This window comes from Pocillopora damicornis, chromosome 10 (genome assembly GCF_964200805.1).
Source record: "Pocillopora damicornis chromosome 10, jaPocDami1.2, whole genome shotgun sequence".
Classification (NCBI taxonomy): Eukaryota; Metazoa; Cnidaria; class Anthozoa; order Scleractinia; family Pocilloporidae; genus Pocillopora; species Pocillopora damicornis.
Window position 1 is genome coordinate 7,606,476 of NC_142679.1, and position 13,852 is coordinate 7,620,327.

Genomic DNA, 13,852 nt, shown 5'->3' on the forward strand with positions numbered 1-13,852 from the left:
ATCAATTTCACAATTGTTTTTTATTGTTTTGTTTTTGGTGATCGACCCCCTGTAAATATTAACTCAAGTCAATCAGAGCTAGATAAATATCTGAAAAAGATTATTTTTAAGCCAAGAAAAAGTTAATCAGAAGTATTTACCTTGCCCGAAGTAAAATTTTATGACTTTTGTCGGATTTTTACAGGGATTCAATGAACGTAAGGCAAAGGTTAAGGATTTTGTTATTCATTTTGAATAGATTCTTATACTTTTCGACGTTTCCCAGCCAATATGCATCAATCAACTTTTTCTTGTGGCGACCTGCAGTTCGGAGCAAATTTGTTCTTGGAAACGCTTTATGGAGGAAGTACACAAGCAAATTTCGTTTGAGCCTATTCCTTGAAAACCGCTGAAAAAAGCAGTACCGAAGCGATTTTTTTAACAAATGATTATAGCAAGAAACCCTTAAAAACCCTGAAATTTATCTAAAGTAGAACGCGAACGAATCTTTCTAAAATTGAAAGACTTCCACGTCGAAGATCTCCCTTTTTGGCGTTGAAAAAACTGGCTAGAAGTGTGGTCAATTATGAATAAAGGAGAGCAAGATTAAAACTCCAGGATATCACGCTTTTAGGCTAGTGAGGACAAAGTAAACACAATGGGTTGGAAGCACAAGCTCACAACAGCTGGTATCCTCGACGGAAAAACTTCGCGCTTCCTAAGAAAGAAACCTCCGTGAAATTGCAAAATTTGTTTTTATTGTATATGGTACTAGCAATTATTGTTGATCTGCATTTTGAGTCTTATTTTCTTTTGTCTCAATTCACTTGCGCAAACAGTATATTCTTTTAACATTTTAAAAGTCACATTTCTCTCTCTTTCATTATCGCCACGGGCGAACCAAAATTAGGTAGAAATAATGCTCTTTGTGTCAGTGTAGTAATGTAGAAGTTGCTCTATTTTTTTTTTTTTTCGTCTTTTGAAAAATCGTATTTTTTGCTCTTTGATACCTCGCTTTCAATGGCGACAAAAATTTAAGGAGACATTTCCGTGATTTATAACTTAACGTTAGATACCAGCAAGAATTTTCCCAATCAGCCGAGCTACTGCATATTTAAGCAGTTTTTTTCAAAACATTCAAGCCATTAAAAATTTAAAAGAAACAGGAATTTGAAGCTTTATATTCGGTTTAGATATTTCTTCTTAACAAAGGTTTTCGCTTTTGTTTTTTGAAACTTGATATTATTGTGGGGCTTAAAACAACTGAATATAAGTTGAAAAAGAAATCAATATTAAAAAAGCTTTGACCCGGACTTGAAAAAAATTCAATTTGAAATTTTAAGCGCTTGTCTTTAACACTATTACTATTTTTAATTTTACTAAATATTTCCAGTAAAAGAAAGGGAAAGGTTCTCCAAATAAACATTATTGTTTCAACAGTTCTTCTGTCTAAAAAATCTTCCTAAGTACCTCTCGTACAGTTATTATATACGGTGATTTAAAATTCCCGGTTTTGATAAAATAAAAAACGTTGTATGTTAACTGAAGCTAAATTTTGAGATGGTTATTTGTCGAACGTTCGCGGTTTGCCTCCAGTGAAATTTTTACATATTTTTCCCGTCAATTCGAGAGCAAATAAGAGCGGTTTTCTTTGACAGATAACAGCGCCAACGGTTGTTTAAAACCCGAAGCCACGCAAACGCTATGTTTTCGATTTAATTTACGAGTAGTAATTTTAAGAGTTAAAAGTTTGAATTTTGATATCTTTGCCGGCTATGAACAGGTGAAACTGACGTTCGTTATCTCTACAATGATTACTTGTGAAAACATTTCACAAATACTTCAGGAAGCGTCGCACGATTGCAAAAGACGAGTACTTTCTTTCTGCTACTTTTACTGGAGAAACAAGTGGAATTGGCCGACTTTCAAACATGAATTGAATGCTAAAAGTTTACAAATATGCAAATAGCAAATTTGCATTCCTCTCAGTTGGACGACTCTTATGGCTTTGTTTGAACCCATTCCTTCCTCTGCATACAAATGTCCTCGCCTCCAACGTTTAAAACTTTCACAATTCTCAATCTAGGCAGTTCACTTTGCGTTACTGCTCTTTTCACCGTTCGCTATCCAAATTAAATTTTTTCACGCGACAATTTAATATTTAGCGAATGATTTTAGTAAGGCAAACCCAAAGTAAGGTCGTTTGTGAGGTGAATAAGCAGTTCCTTCGCTGGATGTGCGTTCATGGTTAATTACGATTCTAGACATCTTCATAAAATAATAATGTAACAATTTTCAATGGTCTGCGAACACAGGGTCATAAATATATTGATGTAAACATGTGTCAAGGCTTGCATTTGTTAAATCAGTGGAGCCAAGTAGGGACAGAAGCCATCGGCTCAACGTAAAAGGCAAAATCTACATGATTTGATGCGAGGATCGTTGGACTTCCGCGCCCAGTGAAAAGAATTGTTGGCATCCATCGGTGTTGATTACGCATGTGTACAAAGTTTGCGGTAACGGTGGCCGAAGTAACGCGACATTCAAGATTAATCTGTAGGCCTACTGACGGACGGTTACTCTCGTTGTTGTGACATTTTTGATGTTGACGACTGCCGCTACTTCTGCCTCGACCAGTTCGGACCCGAATGGAGCACCAGGCAGTAGCTACCGAGGGTATAAAGTGTTGATGGAAAAATACGATGGCCTGACGAATTACATTCCTTCCAATATGGACGATCCCATCGTTTTAAACGTTGGAGGGAAACGCTTCGAGACTTACGAAGAAACGCTTGCAAGATTCCCCGACACTTTGCTCGGCTCCAAGAGTCGGAGGTCTAAATTTTACAACAGCAGACGGCAGGAATACTTTTTCGATAGACATCGCTCGGCATTTGACGCAATTCTTTATTATTATCAATCCGGTGGAACTCTTATAAGGCCAGAGCATGTTCCCCCGCATGTATTCATAAACGAAGTTGTCTTTTATGATCTGCCAGAGGAAGCTGTTCAAGTTGTTCAACTTGAGGCAGGCATAGCAGACGAGCCCGAAGAACAACCCATGCCAAGTAATTACTACATGGGAATCATTTGGAACGCGTTGGAATACCCAAACTCATCGAAAGTGGCCAAATTTTTAGCCATTTTTTCTGTGTTAGTAATCACTCTGTCTTTAATAATTTTCTGCGTCGAGACTTTGCCAACTTTTAAAGTGCCAAACCAAGATCGACCGCCAAATGCTACAAATGAATGGAAGCCACCTCCAAACCCTTATGATGCAGTGTGGTTCCAACTTAATACGTTTGTCATCGTATGGTTCACAGGAGAGTATGTTATTCGCTTCATTTGCTCCCCGCAAAAATTGAAATTTTTACTGGGTGCTTTGAACCTCATTGATTTATTATCCATTTTGCCTTACTATGTACAACTCGGACTAAAAGAAGATGACTCTTCCATCTCCGTGCTGCGCGTAGTGCGTGTGGTGCGCGTGTTTCGAGTGTTTAAACTCTCGCGTCACTCGCGCGGGCTTCAAATATTGGGAAACACGCTGAAAGCGAGTTTGAATGAGCTGATTATGTTAATGTTCTTCTTAGCAATTGGTGTTATGATATTTGCAAGTTGCGTCTACTACGCCGAAGGAGGGCCTGAAAGTGATGGTTTTCAGAGCATTCCACACGCTTTCTGGTGGGCAGTTGTCACTATGACCACTGTGGGGTACGGAGATGTGTCCCCCGTCAGTTTACCAGGCAAGATCGTGGGTGCCCTGTGCGCTATCTCAGGTAAGCCGACATAATGCAATAACTGACCTGTCTCTAAATAAATTTTCTTGACGTTCATTCTTGCTCTTAAATGGCTTACCTGTCAGTCATACTGATGGAATGTCAAAGCCCTTCAAATTTCATATATTTTGTTACTTTGTTGAAAATGTTTGTTAAGCGTGCAGCTTGCGTGTTCGTGAGAGATCGCGCGAATGGAATTGATAGCGTTATCATTTGTGTTTCGGCTTTCAGTTAGTTCATATCACACTGCCTTAGAATTCAGATCGCGGTATCTCGGTTAACGCGCTTATCTGATGGATCCATTCGAGAACAATAATGAAATCAACTGTTGAACATGGCTGAATGAATAACTATAGTAGGACGTTATCACTTAGATTGAAAACTACAACGCTGAAGTTATTGATTTATAAGCGAGGCTCTATTATCTCAATCGACTTTCTGTTGAATACCTAAGGTGAAACAATTTGTGGTTGAAAGAGGGTGATATCTTGTGCCAAGAAAAGATAAACGCACTGCCTCCACGAAATAAGAAATGATGACAAACATTATTTGCGATTCTCTCGCGTGATTCTCGCGTGGACATGGCCCGCACGTCCTGTTCACGTGCTGATTCGCGAGAAAAACACTTGATTACCTTCTGCCATTATTCCCAACTTGAGGGAATGAGTAATTTATTATGTGGGATCCAAATACAATAACTTTGTTTTGAAATGTTGGCGAGGAATTATTTTTGCTTGAAAGGAAAGGCCATTAAATGTTGTAAAGCAAACAAATGCACTTTGCTGAATTTTGGTCTTTTCATTAAAATCAGGAATTTTTATCGACAAACTAGCTCGCTTCAGTTCAAAATTTGTTGAGTTTTGTCATGTATGATTGAACACTGAAATTTCTTGTTAAATATTAATTGGCTTTGGAACGCTGAAGTTGATAACATCAAAGAGGTGTTGCTTTCACATCGTTCATTTTTTAGCGGTGAAAGTCAAATTTTCAATTTATGCCAAACGTTAGTCTTAACGAAATCACGATAATTCAGAGATAGCAGCGCAAATGAGTTGAATTTAAAATCTAGTGCTCCTAACGGAGTAAAATAAATTAGATTAGAGTTGTGAGTTGACGCTGCAAGAAGCTTGTCAGCTTTGAAATATTTATAAGTACCTGAAGTTCGAAAAGAGAATGAGATAAAAAGCTTGCATTGTAAATTATAGAGGCCCGAGCTTTACGGCTTTTTCACCCAGTGCATGTAAGAAAAATTTTGGGCCTAATAAAAATCGAGTTCGTTCGAAAAATTTTTGGAGTAAAATCGTTGTCGGACTGAAGTCACTCTAGTTATTGTAAACTAAAATACATAGATGTATTCATAATGCCTCATCCTTTTATTGGGTGATGCGAGAGAATAAAGCGTGTGATTATATGTGGCAGTTATACTTTAAATTCATTTAAAAGAATTAAGGGTGCGCTGTAAAATTTACGGGATTCAGACTTGCTTAGAACTCAAGAACCTCTTAAAATTAACAATTGTCATACGAAGTAATAGAGTTAAAAACCAAACGACAACATGTTGGACCTGCCGCTGAGGGTTTTAAAAATTCAAAACTTGCCACACGCACTCGAGGTGTGAGAAGTGAAAAGGAAAACTTGATTCGACGTAATTTTGTTCAGGAGGCGTACAGCTATCATATTGAATGTATATTAAAGCGACAAACATTCGGTGGTTACCGCACAAATGTTAAAAATCTTATTTCATGTTGTCGACGAGCTGGAAAAGGTTGAAACTCAGCAGGGTATTGACCTAAAGAAAACATATTTCTTAAAAACACACCCGGCATGTGCTATTGATAGAATTGATAGAAAAGGAAGAACTAAAAACAGCGCGTGGTATTACCAATAAAAACTTGAAATGAGATTCGTTTTCAGGGAAACGTTTACTGCATTCAAATTCAAAGCAAAACTCATTTAGACAGGCAAATGAATTTATGAATTTAGTTCGTTAAAATACAGGGTAAAGCGGGCGAATTTTAACAACCTCCCACGCAACTAAAAGATTTAATTTTAGTCAAAAATAAATCTATCAACGAAACTACTGTCAATGCTCAGTAGAAAGGTTAAGTTTGTTTTATTAATCAGCTGATGTATCGTGAGGATTCAAAGCACCTGTTAGTTCGTTTCGCTCTGTTTTCAGTTCTCGAAAAATCGAATTATTTTCAATAGATTGAAGACAACGCTTGCCGCGCTTCAAACCCTATCGAAACTGCAATTTGCTACAATGAGCAAGAAAAATAGATATGTCCAACCTGTTAAAATCTCTTGAAGATGCGTTTAGTCTAAAGTCAGTTCATCTTGAATTCGCTTGAGTAAAAAAAAAATTCACTTCTTCTTGCTTTATAATACTTAAACGTGGTATTCTCGTTTTAAAATGAAAGCAGGAACACCGTTTACACGGTTGAAATTCTGTAATGCTTAAGTTATGTCACTGTATATTTCAGCGATTTATTGGGATTAAGTTCGGTAATTTCACATAGTTTCTTCGCCAACGCGTGGACAAAATATTCTGTATTTTAAATTTTGGTAATTTTCCACTTTCTTTCGTAGTTTTTGAAAACTTTTACCGATCTTCTCTCGCATACTTGTACTTTGGCAATATCTCCGCCATTTTGAAATCATGTAATCTTGTATGGCTTCTGTGCTTCATACATTTGCAAAGAAAGTTGTTCTTACAGTTTATCGTTTAGCTTAATTAAAATTTTGTCGTGATGAAGGAGTACCTTCATTTATTCTCCACAAGGAAAGAAACTCATTGAAAATTTAGTGGAATACGCAATTTGAAAGAGCTTATCCATAAGGAAAACTCTAAACCCTTAAAATCTTATCTGTTTTGCCAAATTTCGTTCCTTCAGTCTTTTAGTGCTTCAGATCTCAGTTCTGTTAGTTTAATCCGTACACGTTTGCACTGCAGGCGAGAATTTCAAAGAAATCCTCTCGTTTCCTCGTCTCACTAATTAATATTCACAGTTTGAAAACTCAGACTGTCTTTGAAGAACTATCGTCTGCCTTTCATGGTACATGTTCTTCTATAGCCGGAAAGACATGCAAGTGGTACTTTTATTGCCACAGGAGTTACTTATCGAGGCAAATGTTGTTGGGAATAGAGAGAAATATTGTAAATATAGCAGTTGCGAGGGCAGCTGTGAGATTTGATTTTTTACTTAAAAGCTGAAGACTGGAGTAATCGAGGATTAGTGAAACAACAGTATTTTATCGTCAAAGGCTTTGTTTTCACAAAATGCGGTAACATAAATGGCCACCCATGTACTTTGTACTTGAATATCACCCGCTTTCGTTGATAATTTTCACTCAGCAACTTGTCAATAAAGATAGAATTAAAGCAATTACATCTGAGAATCGAAAGTAATCAAGGAATGCAATGGCTTTTCTTCACTACGCACTGTGATTGGTGAAGATAACTTGCTTTGCCCTTAAACCAATCAGATTCGAGCTTTTAACCGAGTTTTCTTACACTGTGTACAGTGTGCTTGTTTTTACTCTAGTTCTTATTGGCTTCTTGTGGCTATGTTTTTATTGGTTTCCGTAATTAGTTTTTTGTTTATATTTTTGACCGTCAATGGAACTACTCTGCAACTGCGAGCACACTTAAGAGGAACTAGCTAAAAGTTCACCAAAGTTGTGGAACTGTAAGGAATGAGTAATCGCTAGTTGCAGCTTAGGATCTTATTTAAATTACATTTTACGTTCAGCTTCTGATGTGTTTTTTTTTTCGATAGAGCAATTTTCAACTGAGTGTCGGAAGTAACGCCTGATTGCTGTAGTTTTGCTTTACTTCGCTCTGTGATCGGTCAGAAAACTCGCGCTGCTCTTTTCAACCAGACAGATGCAAAACTACCATCAATTACGACATGGTCGCCCGCGTTTTCCTGCGGGTTTTCCCGTGAGTTTACTTTAAGTTACCATTTGGCTCTTCAATGTATCTTCCTGTCCTCAGATTGATTTGACGTCACTCAATCGAAAAGCGCCTTATTATGATATGTGAATCTCTTGATGGATGATTTACATTCAACGCTTGTTGTGGTGGATATTTCCCACGTGAACAGTTTTAACCAAAAAAATCAGAGCTTTACCTTACATTTTATCTTACTTCTCAGGGGTGCTAACTATTGCCCTGCCTGTGCCTGTAATCGTGTCCAACTTCGAGAACTTTTACAACAAAGAGATGAACCGACGAAAGGAAGAGGAACTCAAAAAGGCTGAAGAAGCTCGAGAAAAGGGAGAGGCTAAAAAGTCCGGTCTGAACAGCAGAAAGCAATCCATGGAACTCGAAAACATGGATGGTAAGACTCCCAAGTCACCCAAAGATGTAGTGGTTTGTAGCGTGAACAACAAAGACGAAAATTCGACCGATAAGACTCATCCAACACGGAGGTCAGTTGAGACTGTGTGACGAACTGTATCACGTGATGCATGTCACGTAATGCACAATGTGTCACGCTGAATTTCACATTTGAGAACATGGAAAGACTTTTATTCAATGATATATTAATCCTATTACCTGCAAGATAAACTGCTCAAAGCAAGAGTGGATTTCAACCTTTATCCCTCAAATTGAAGAGGGGGTTGTTTCCTTTAGGAACAGCTGGCGTCGAACATATGAATTGGAAGGAAACTAAAGGGAAAGATTATCTGTATTCACAGTAAATCAGAAACCAAATAAGGAAAAGCTATTACGCCAAATATTCGATGCTCTTAGTTCAATATTATGCATAAATGTAGACCGGGAGTAGATTATACGGCATAGGCGTCGAGGAAAATCTGAGGAAATTTGGTCGTCCGCTTAATCAAGCTTGAAAACACAATATGAACGCACAAGTAGTGGCTGTAGTATCCGCAATGTACCAATTCAGTCACAAGAAAGGAAATTTGGACCTAGCATTCTGAGCACTCGCCTACTGTTAGTAAATACACCCAAACTTCTATGCCGCCTGGGAATAGCCTCTCGACTTTTTATCACCAACGGCCCGATCCATAAATTTGTTCCAAGTTTTAGAGGACTCTTCGAACGATTACCGTTGTGCACTGTAAAGTAGATATAACATGCCTTTAGCATTATTCGCCCTTCTGGTTCCCACCGGTTAAATGTGGCAAACTGTGGTATTAACGAAGAAGAAACTTTCTAGATCTCGGTGGAGATGGACTTAAAACCAGTTTTTGAAACTGCAAGGTCGTTACACGAAGGAGTCACTAGCACTGTGCTGAGAACACAATCTCGAAAAACAGAGCAACACGATTTTGTCCAGCTTCTCGTTGAAGGCATCTAGCATGTTAAAATCTTGAGGTACACGCAGCAACGTTTGTCTTCGGGTTCTGCACCTGGGTCTAATGGGGAAACAAGTCCTCTTAGACACTCTTGGTGAAGTTGATAGAAATGTGGCCAGTTGAGATTCTTGGTGAAAGTGTGTACCTATCTATCGATGAACATCTATCTAATGCTTGGGAAACAAGGAAATTAGCTGAAATAATAAGAGTGCCCACAACAGAACGGGGGACGCTGAGTTTGAAGCTGAGGAACAAGACGTCAGTTAGAATTCTAGGTTCTAAGGCGGTAAAGGACGAGGACGGTAAATTGGAGAAAAATAACGAAAATTCAATCTTCCTCTCTCAGGAACATTAATAAGTGGTGAGGAGAAACATCTCGTAGCTAATAGTCCTTCTTTGATCAATTATCAAAGATAAAACCGATTCAAACCAGGTCTCAAAAGACCTGTTTAACCCATTTTATAAACTTGAATATATGATTCGACATTTTTTATTCCTGTAGAGAGAGCGGCAGCTCAATATGTGCTCATTAACAGTCTCCAATGCAGCAGGCAGTAAATAGAGATGTTTTCAAAATCGGTGTTTTTATTAGCACACAATTTTTGGTATTTTAGCCTCGTACCATTTAAATTATCAATTGATATCTTTATTTAGCTACATATCCCTTTTATTCAGGGGTAAATTTCAACTGAATCCCTTACAACTTTGCTTTCTTAGCAATATTGCTTCAAGTAACACGATATGATAAAGGTGTAAAGCCCATAATTGTATACTTGTGCTGCTCAATAATGAGCTATAGCATTTGGTAGAGTAACTTAATATAAAAATTTAAAGAAAGTTTCTCATTGAGCATGAAATACACATTCAAATTTAGATTTTTTTTTTTGGATATATTTTTTAACACTACAGAACAACTCGAACTGATTTTGGTAAATTTTTTAGTTAATAATTTCGTTTTTAAACGATTGGTTGACAATTGTCAGTGAATAAGCTTGGCTTGTCATCCAGATATTGGCGAGAAGGGTAAAAACATTGTAATATATCAGTATGAATAATACTGAAGTTATCATGGTTACTAGGAAATCTCTGCGGCTTATTTGTGTCATTGGATAAAAAAAGAAAGGGCCTTCTCTAAAACTGACTTGAGGGAAACGAGTCACCAACTGAATGATGCGTGGGCTAAACTTGCGTGACAAAAAGACAAGCTCAACTGAATTTATGTGGGAAGATGTTGTCAATATCAGCTAGTCTTTGATCTTGCAGGATAGTATTTCAAACACAGTATGAAACTACTCCCATGTAAAAGTAAGAAGCTCGCGTAATGTGAGCAAATGAAAATCTCTATCTTATGTGGCGATATAAGTCGCTCTCTTGTTCAGACTGTCGTTTGTTACACACGCCAGTCTTTGGTTTATAGTTCACTTAGTTACCTCTTTCCTAGTTATAGAAAAAAAAATTAACAGGCTTCTGCAGTTGCATGATAAAAAAGGTATCTTTGCTAGAGGAATAAAAACGATCATGAAGTCTTTCTCACATTCGCATTGGTCAGAAAAATTGACCGTAATACGTATGCTTTTTTATAAGAAAGCTAAGAAAGGAATGTAGAGGAATGATTTAAAGTGGCAGCTAATTGAATTTCATAACTTACACGTTGTTTTATTACAGCTGAGACGGCAGGTTCGCCTCTTAGTGGTCTGCGGTATGCAGTGTGCGAATCACGACCAAGCTTAACCTTGTACTTAGGCTCCTCTCTGCCATGTAAAAGGTTATCTGGGTATGGGGGGGGGGGGGGAGTGATAAAGAGCCTAGGAGCAAAGTTGTCTCGAGCCTTGATATCGGTCATTTTATTATTTCTTATAACTTCTGTAATATGGGGCTTAACTTAAGGGGGCACTTTCGTTTCCGTCAGGAAGCATGATACTTGAAACACCGAACAAAGGTTTGATTTACCAGGTTTCTGTTCCCAGAAATAGTTTTAGATTGCGATAATTTGTATCAGATGTCACTTTCCTTTGTGCATTACGAGACCACATCAGATGAAAGTGCTCCCTTATGATAAATTTCTTAGATCCGTTCATTATTTTGAGCAACTGTATTTTTCAAGACATGTTTATGTCACCTTATTTAGAAGTTTTATTCTTATTTGAAACATGCAATTTCTTGTTAATCTTAAACACTCGACCGATTCTCGTCTCTCATCGGTTAACACCGTCGCACACTGCTTATGTCACTATAAAGCAAGAAGTAATTTCAAACAATTTTTTTAAGTACAAATTTTATATTGCAGTTTAAGTCGTGGGTTGGCAAAACACCTTGGCGTTATAGGTGTGTTTGTAACTTATTCCGACTGGATTTTCTTCAATAAAATATTTCAAAAACTTTATCTAGCCCTTGTCTCTAGTAACACAGCGGTTAAATGTCGGGCATGCGACATGAGTCCAGCGGGCCGCGCGCCAATTTCCCGCGCTAAATTTGGAAGGAAAAGATAAGAGAAAAACCGTTGTGTCGCAAAATAGATAAAAGAAAATCGAAACTTTTATAGAAATCTGTTAAGGGAACAAAAGTATGGAAAAGGAAAACTCAAGACTTTTCAAACATAGAGCTCATCCAGTAAGAGTATCCTTTGAGCCTTTCGTAAAGGCAATACGCTTTTAAAACACCGTTGCTTACTCGCTTGTGTGCTTGTTTGTAACTCTTGTCAGCCAACTTGGTTCTGACTACCTTAAAGCATGCCAGCTAGTCACGACTAGTCAATACAACGTTTGTACATACACAGACGTCTGACCGCTGTGTTGTCTTTAGTATGCTACACGAGAAATCTTTTATGGCCAGCCTGTACTTCGTGTATGACTCAACTGAGTGTCGAATGAATGATCTAAGAGTACTTTGGTTATACGTCATCCCAGTCTTTGATCCGGGTGGAAAGCTACTCCACCCTCCCTTCCCTACTCTAAGTCAATCGAACGCTCAACTAAACCGGACACGACCTGGTCTCTTGAATTGTATTTCTCCTCGCTTGAGGACGGTCACGTGTACTATGAAATCTAATTAGCTTCTTGTGTTGCTCACGTTTCTTAAGATTAGCTTTCGTGACTGTGTTTTGTTTAGTTTTTCTTTCACGACCTTACAATCAAAAATTGCTCCATCCTGGTGAGCCTGTTAAACTCGGTAAACGTAGAGCTAACGCTCGTAACGTCAGCTTCAGAATGTTTCTATGGTGGCCAATCCATATCCCCAACTCAGTTGATAAAACAAAATAATCTAGGTTGGGCCATGTTGAATTACTAGAAACATATCTATCTTGAAAAAAAAAAAGAGAGAGAAAAAAATAAATGAGAGAAGTTGGATTCGCTTTCTAAGTCAAGCTTACTGCTGTAAATCTACTAAATTAAACTGCTAAAAAACAATGCTATACTCGACGGCAAAATTGTCGAGCAGTGAATGGGCGACTTATTGTCGGCGGCACTTACTCTGTGTCATCGATCTTTCTGGTTTCTCCACATAGAACGGAATAATGCCAGTCGATCCTCCTTCTCCAAGATCTTCTGTCTCTGTTTTAATGATCACTGCCCTAGCTTTTCATATGGTAAGCAGTGAAGCTGCGTCGCTTCTTTTACGATAGGTCTTATAGGTCTCCGTAATATTTCTCTTAGCCGCCTGCTCCTTGGGCGATAAAAGAATAAGTCATCGAGTCGTGGAGGAGTCCTAAAGGTCCAAGTCCGAATTCCTTTGAAGTCCTAAGTTTTTTTAAAGGTTTTTTCGAGTTTAAAACTGGTCGAACTGGAATTTGTCCTTCGGCGGTCATGCCCATTAAGGAATGAACGCCCATATAAGGATTTTAATACGATAATACAAGTTCAAGTTCAAGCTAATTCATAACTTTAAATTTTGCAAAGAATATTTTTCAACTGTAAAATCAGTCGTAAGGAGACCTCAAAAAACCCTCGGCTAGTCTTTATATGCAGAGTTCTCCTCGACGACTCATAAATTAGTAATGAATTATTGTCATTATCATAAAACGGCGAGACAGGAGAGCATGACAAATTCTGACTGGTTGCTTAGTATGTTTTGATTAATAATTGAAGAAAATCAAGAAACTTTTTTGAAGGAAGATAGACTAGGAGAAGAGCTGACTGAAAGTTTTTAAATATTCCTTATTTTGGTCCGTATTTTTGGTCCTAAGTATAGTTAACTGCTCTAATGTTCGTTCTACATATTCATACTCGGCACGCCCAGCATTTGTTATAATGCTACAATAACGTTTAACTGGACTCCAACTCCACCCCGAAGAAATCAAATAGCTACACTCCCTTTCTTAGTGACTTCGTAATACAGACAACTGTAGCCATATAGGCCGTGTCAGGGCGGAGCTAACAGTGGGTTCTAAATAACTATGAGCTTAGGATAGGAGTCAAATTTTAAGTCTTATCTGTGTGACGTTTTTAAGTATTGTAATAATACACCAGATAATTTCTTTAGTAGCAATTCGAATTAAACCTCTCATTGGATCAATTATCAATGAGGGTCTGGAATTTATAATTCCTCTTTGCGCCCCCTGTGGGAGGCGCGGTGGCCTTATGTTAGCCGGTGCGCCGGAGGTCTGGGTTTGAGACCAGGCTAAGTCAGTGTGTTGTGTTTTGGGCAAAACACTTAATTCTCACAGTGACTCTCGCTACTCAGGAGTATAAATAGGTACCGGCCCGCGAATTGACAGGGAAGTCTGAGGAAATGCTTGGGGTAGCCTTACGACAAGCTGGCTTCAGATCCTA

The 13,852-nt window shown here is 38.1% G+C and overlaps 1 protein-coding gene across 1 annotated transcript; it reads left to right on the plus strand.

Moving 5' to 3' along the window:
- The first annotated feature begins 2,293 nt into the window (after positions 1-2,293).
- Positions 2,294-11,466, plus strand: LOC113673124 (potassium voltage-gated channel subfamily A member 7). The gene is made up of 2 exons (XM_027189490.2): positions 2,294-3,758; positions 7,916-11,466. The coding sequence occupies exons 1-2, from the start codon at positions 2,582-2,584 to the stop codon at positions 8,209-8,211; spliced, it is 1,473 nt and encodes a 490-aa protein (XP_027045291.1). The 5' UTR covers positions 2,294-2,581; the 3' UTR covers positions 8,212-11,466.
- The last annotated feature ends 2,386 nt before the right edge of the window (positions 11,467-13,852 follow it).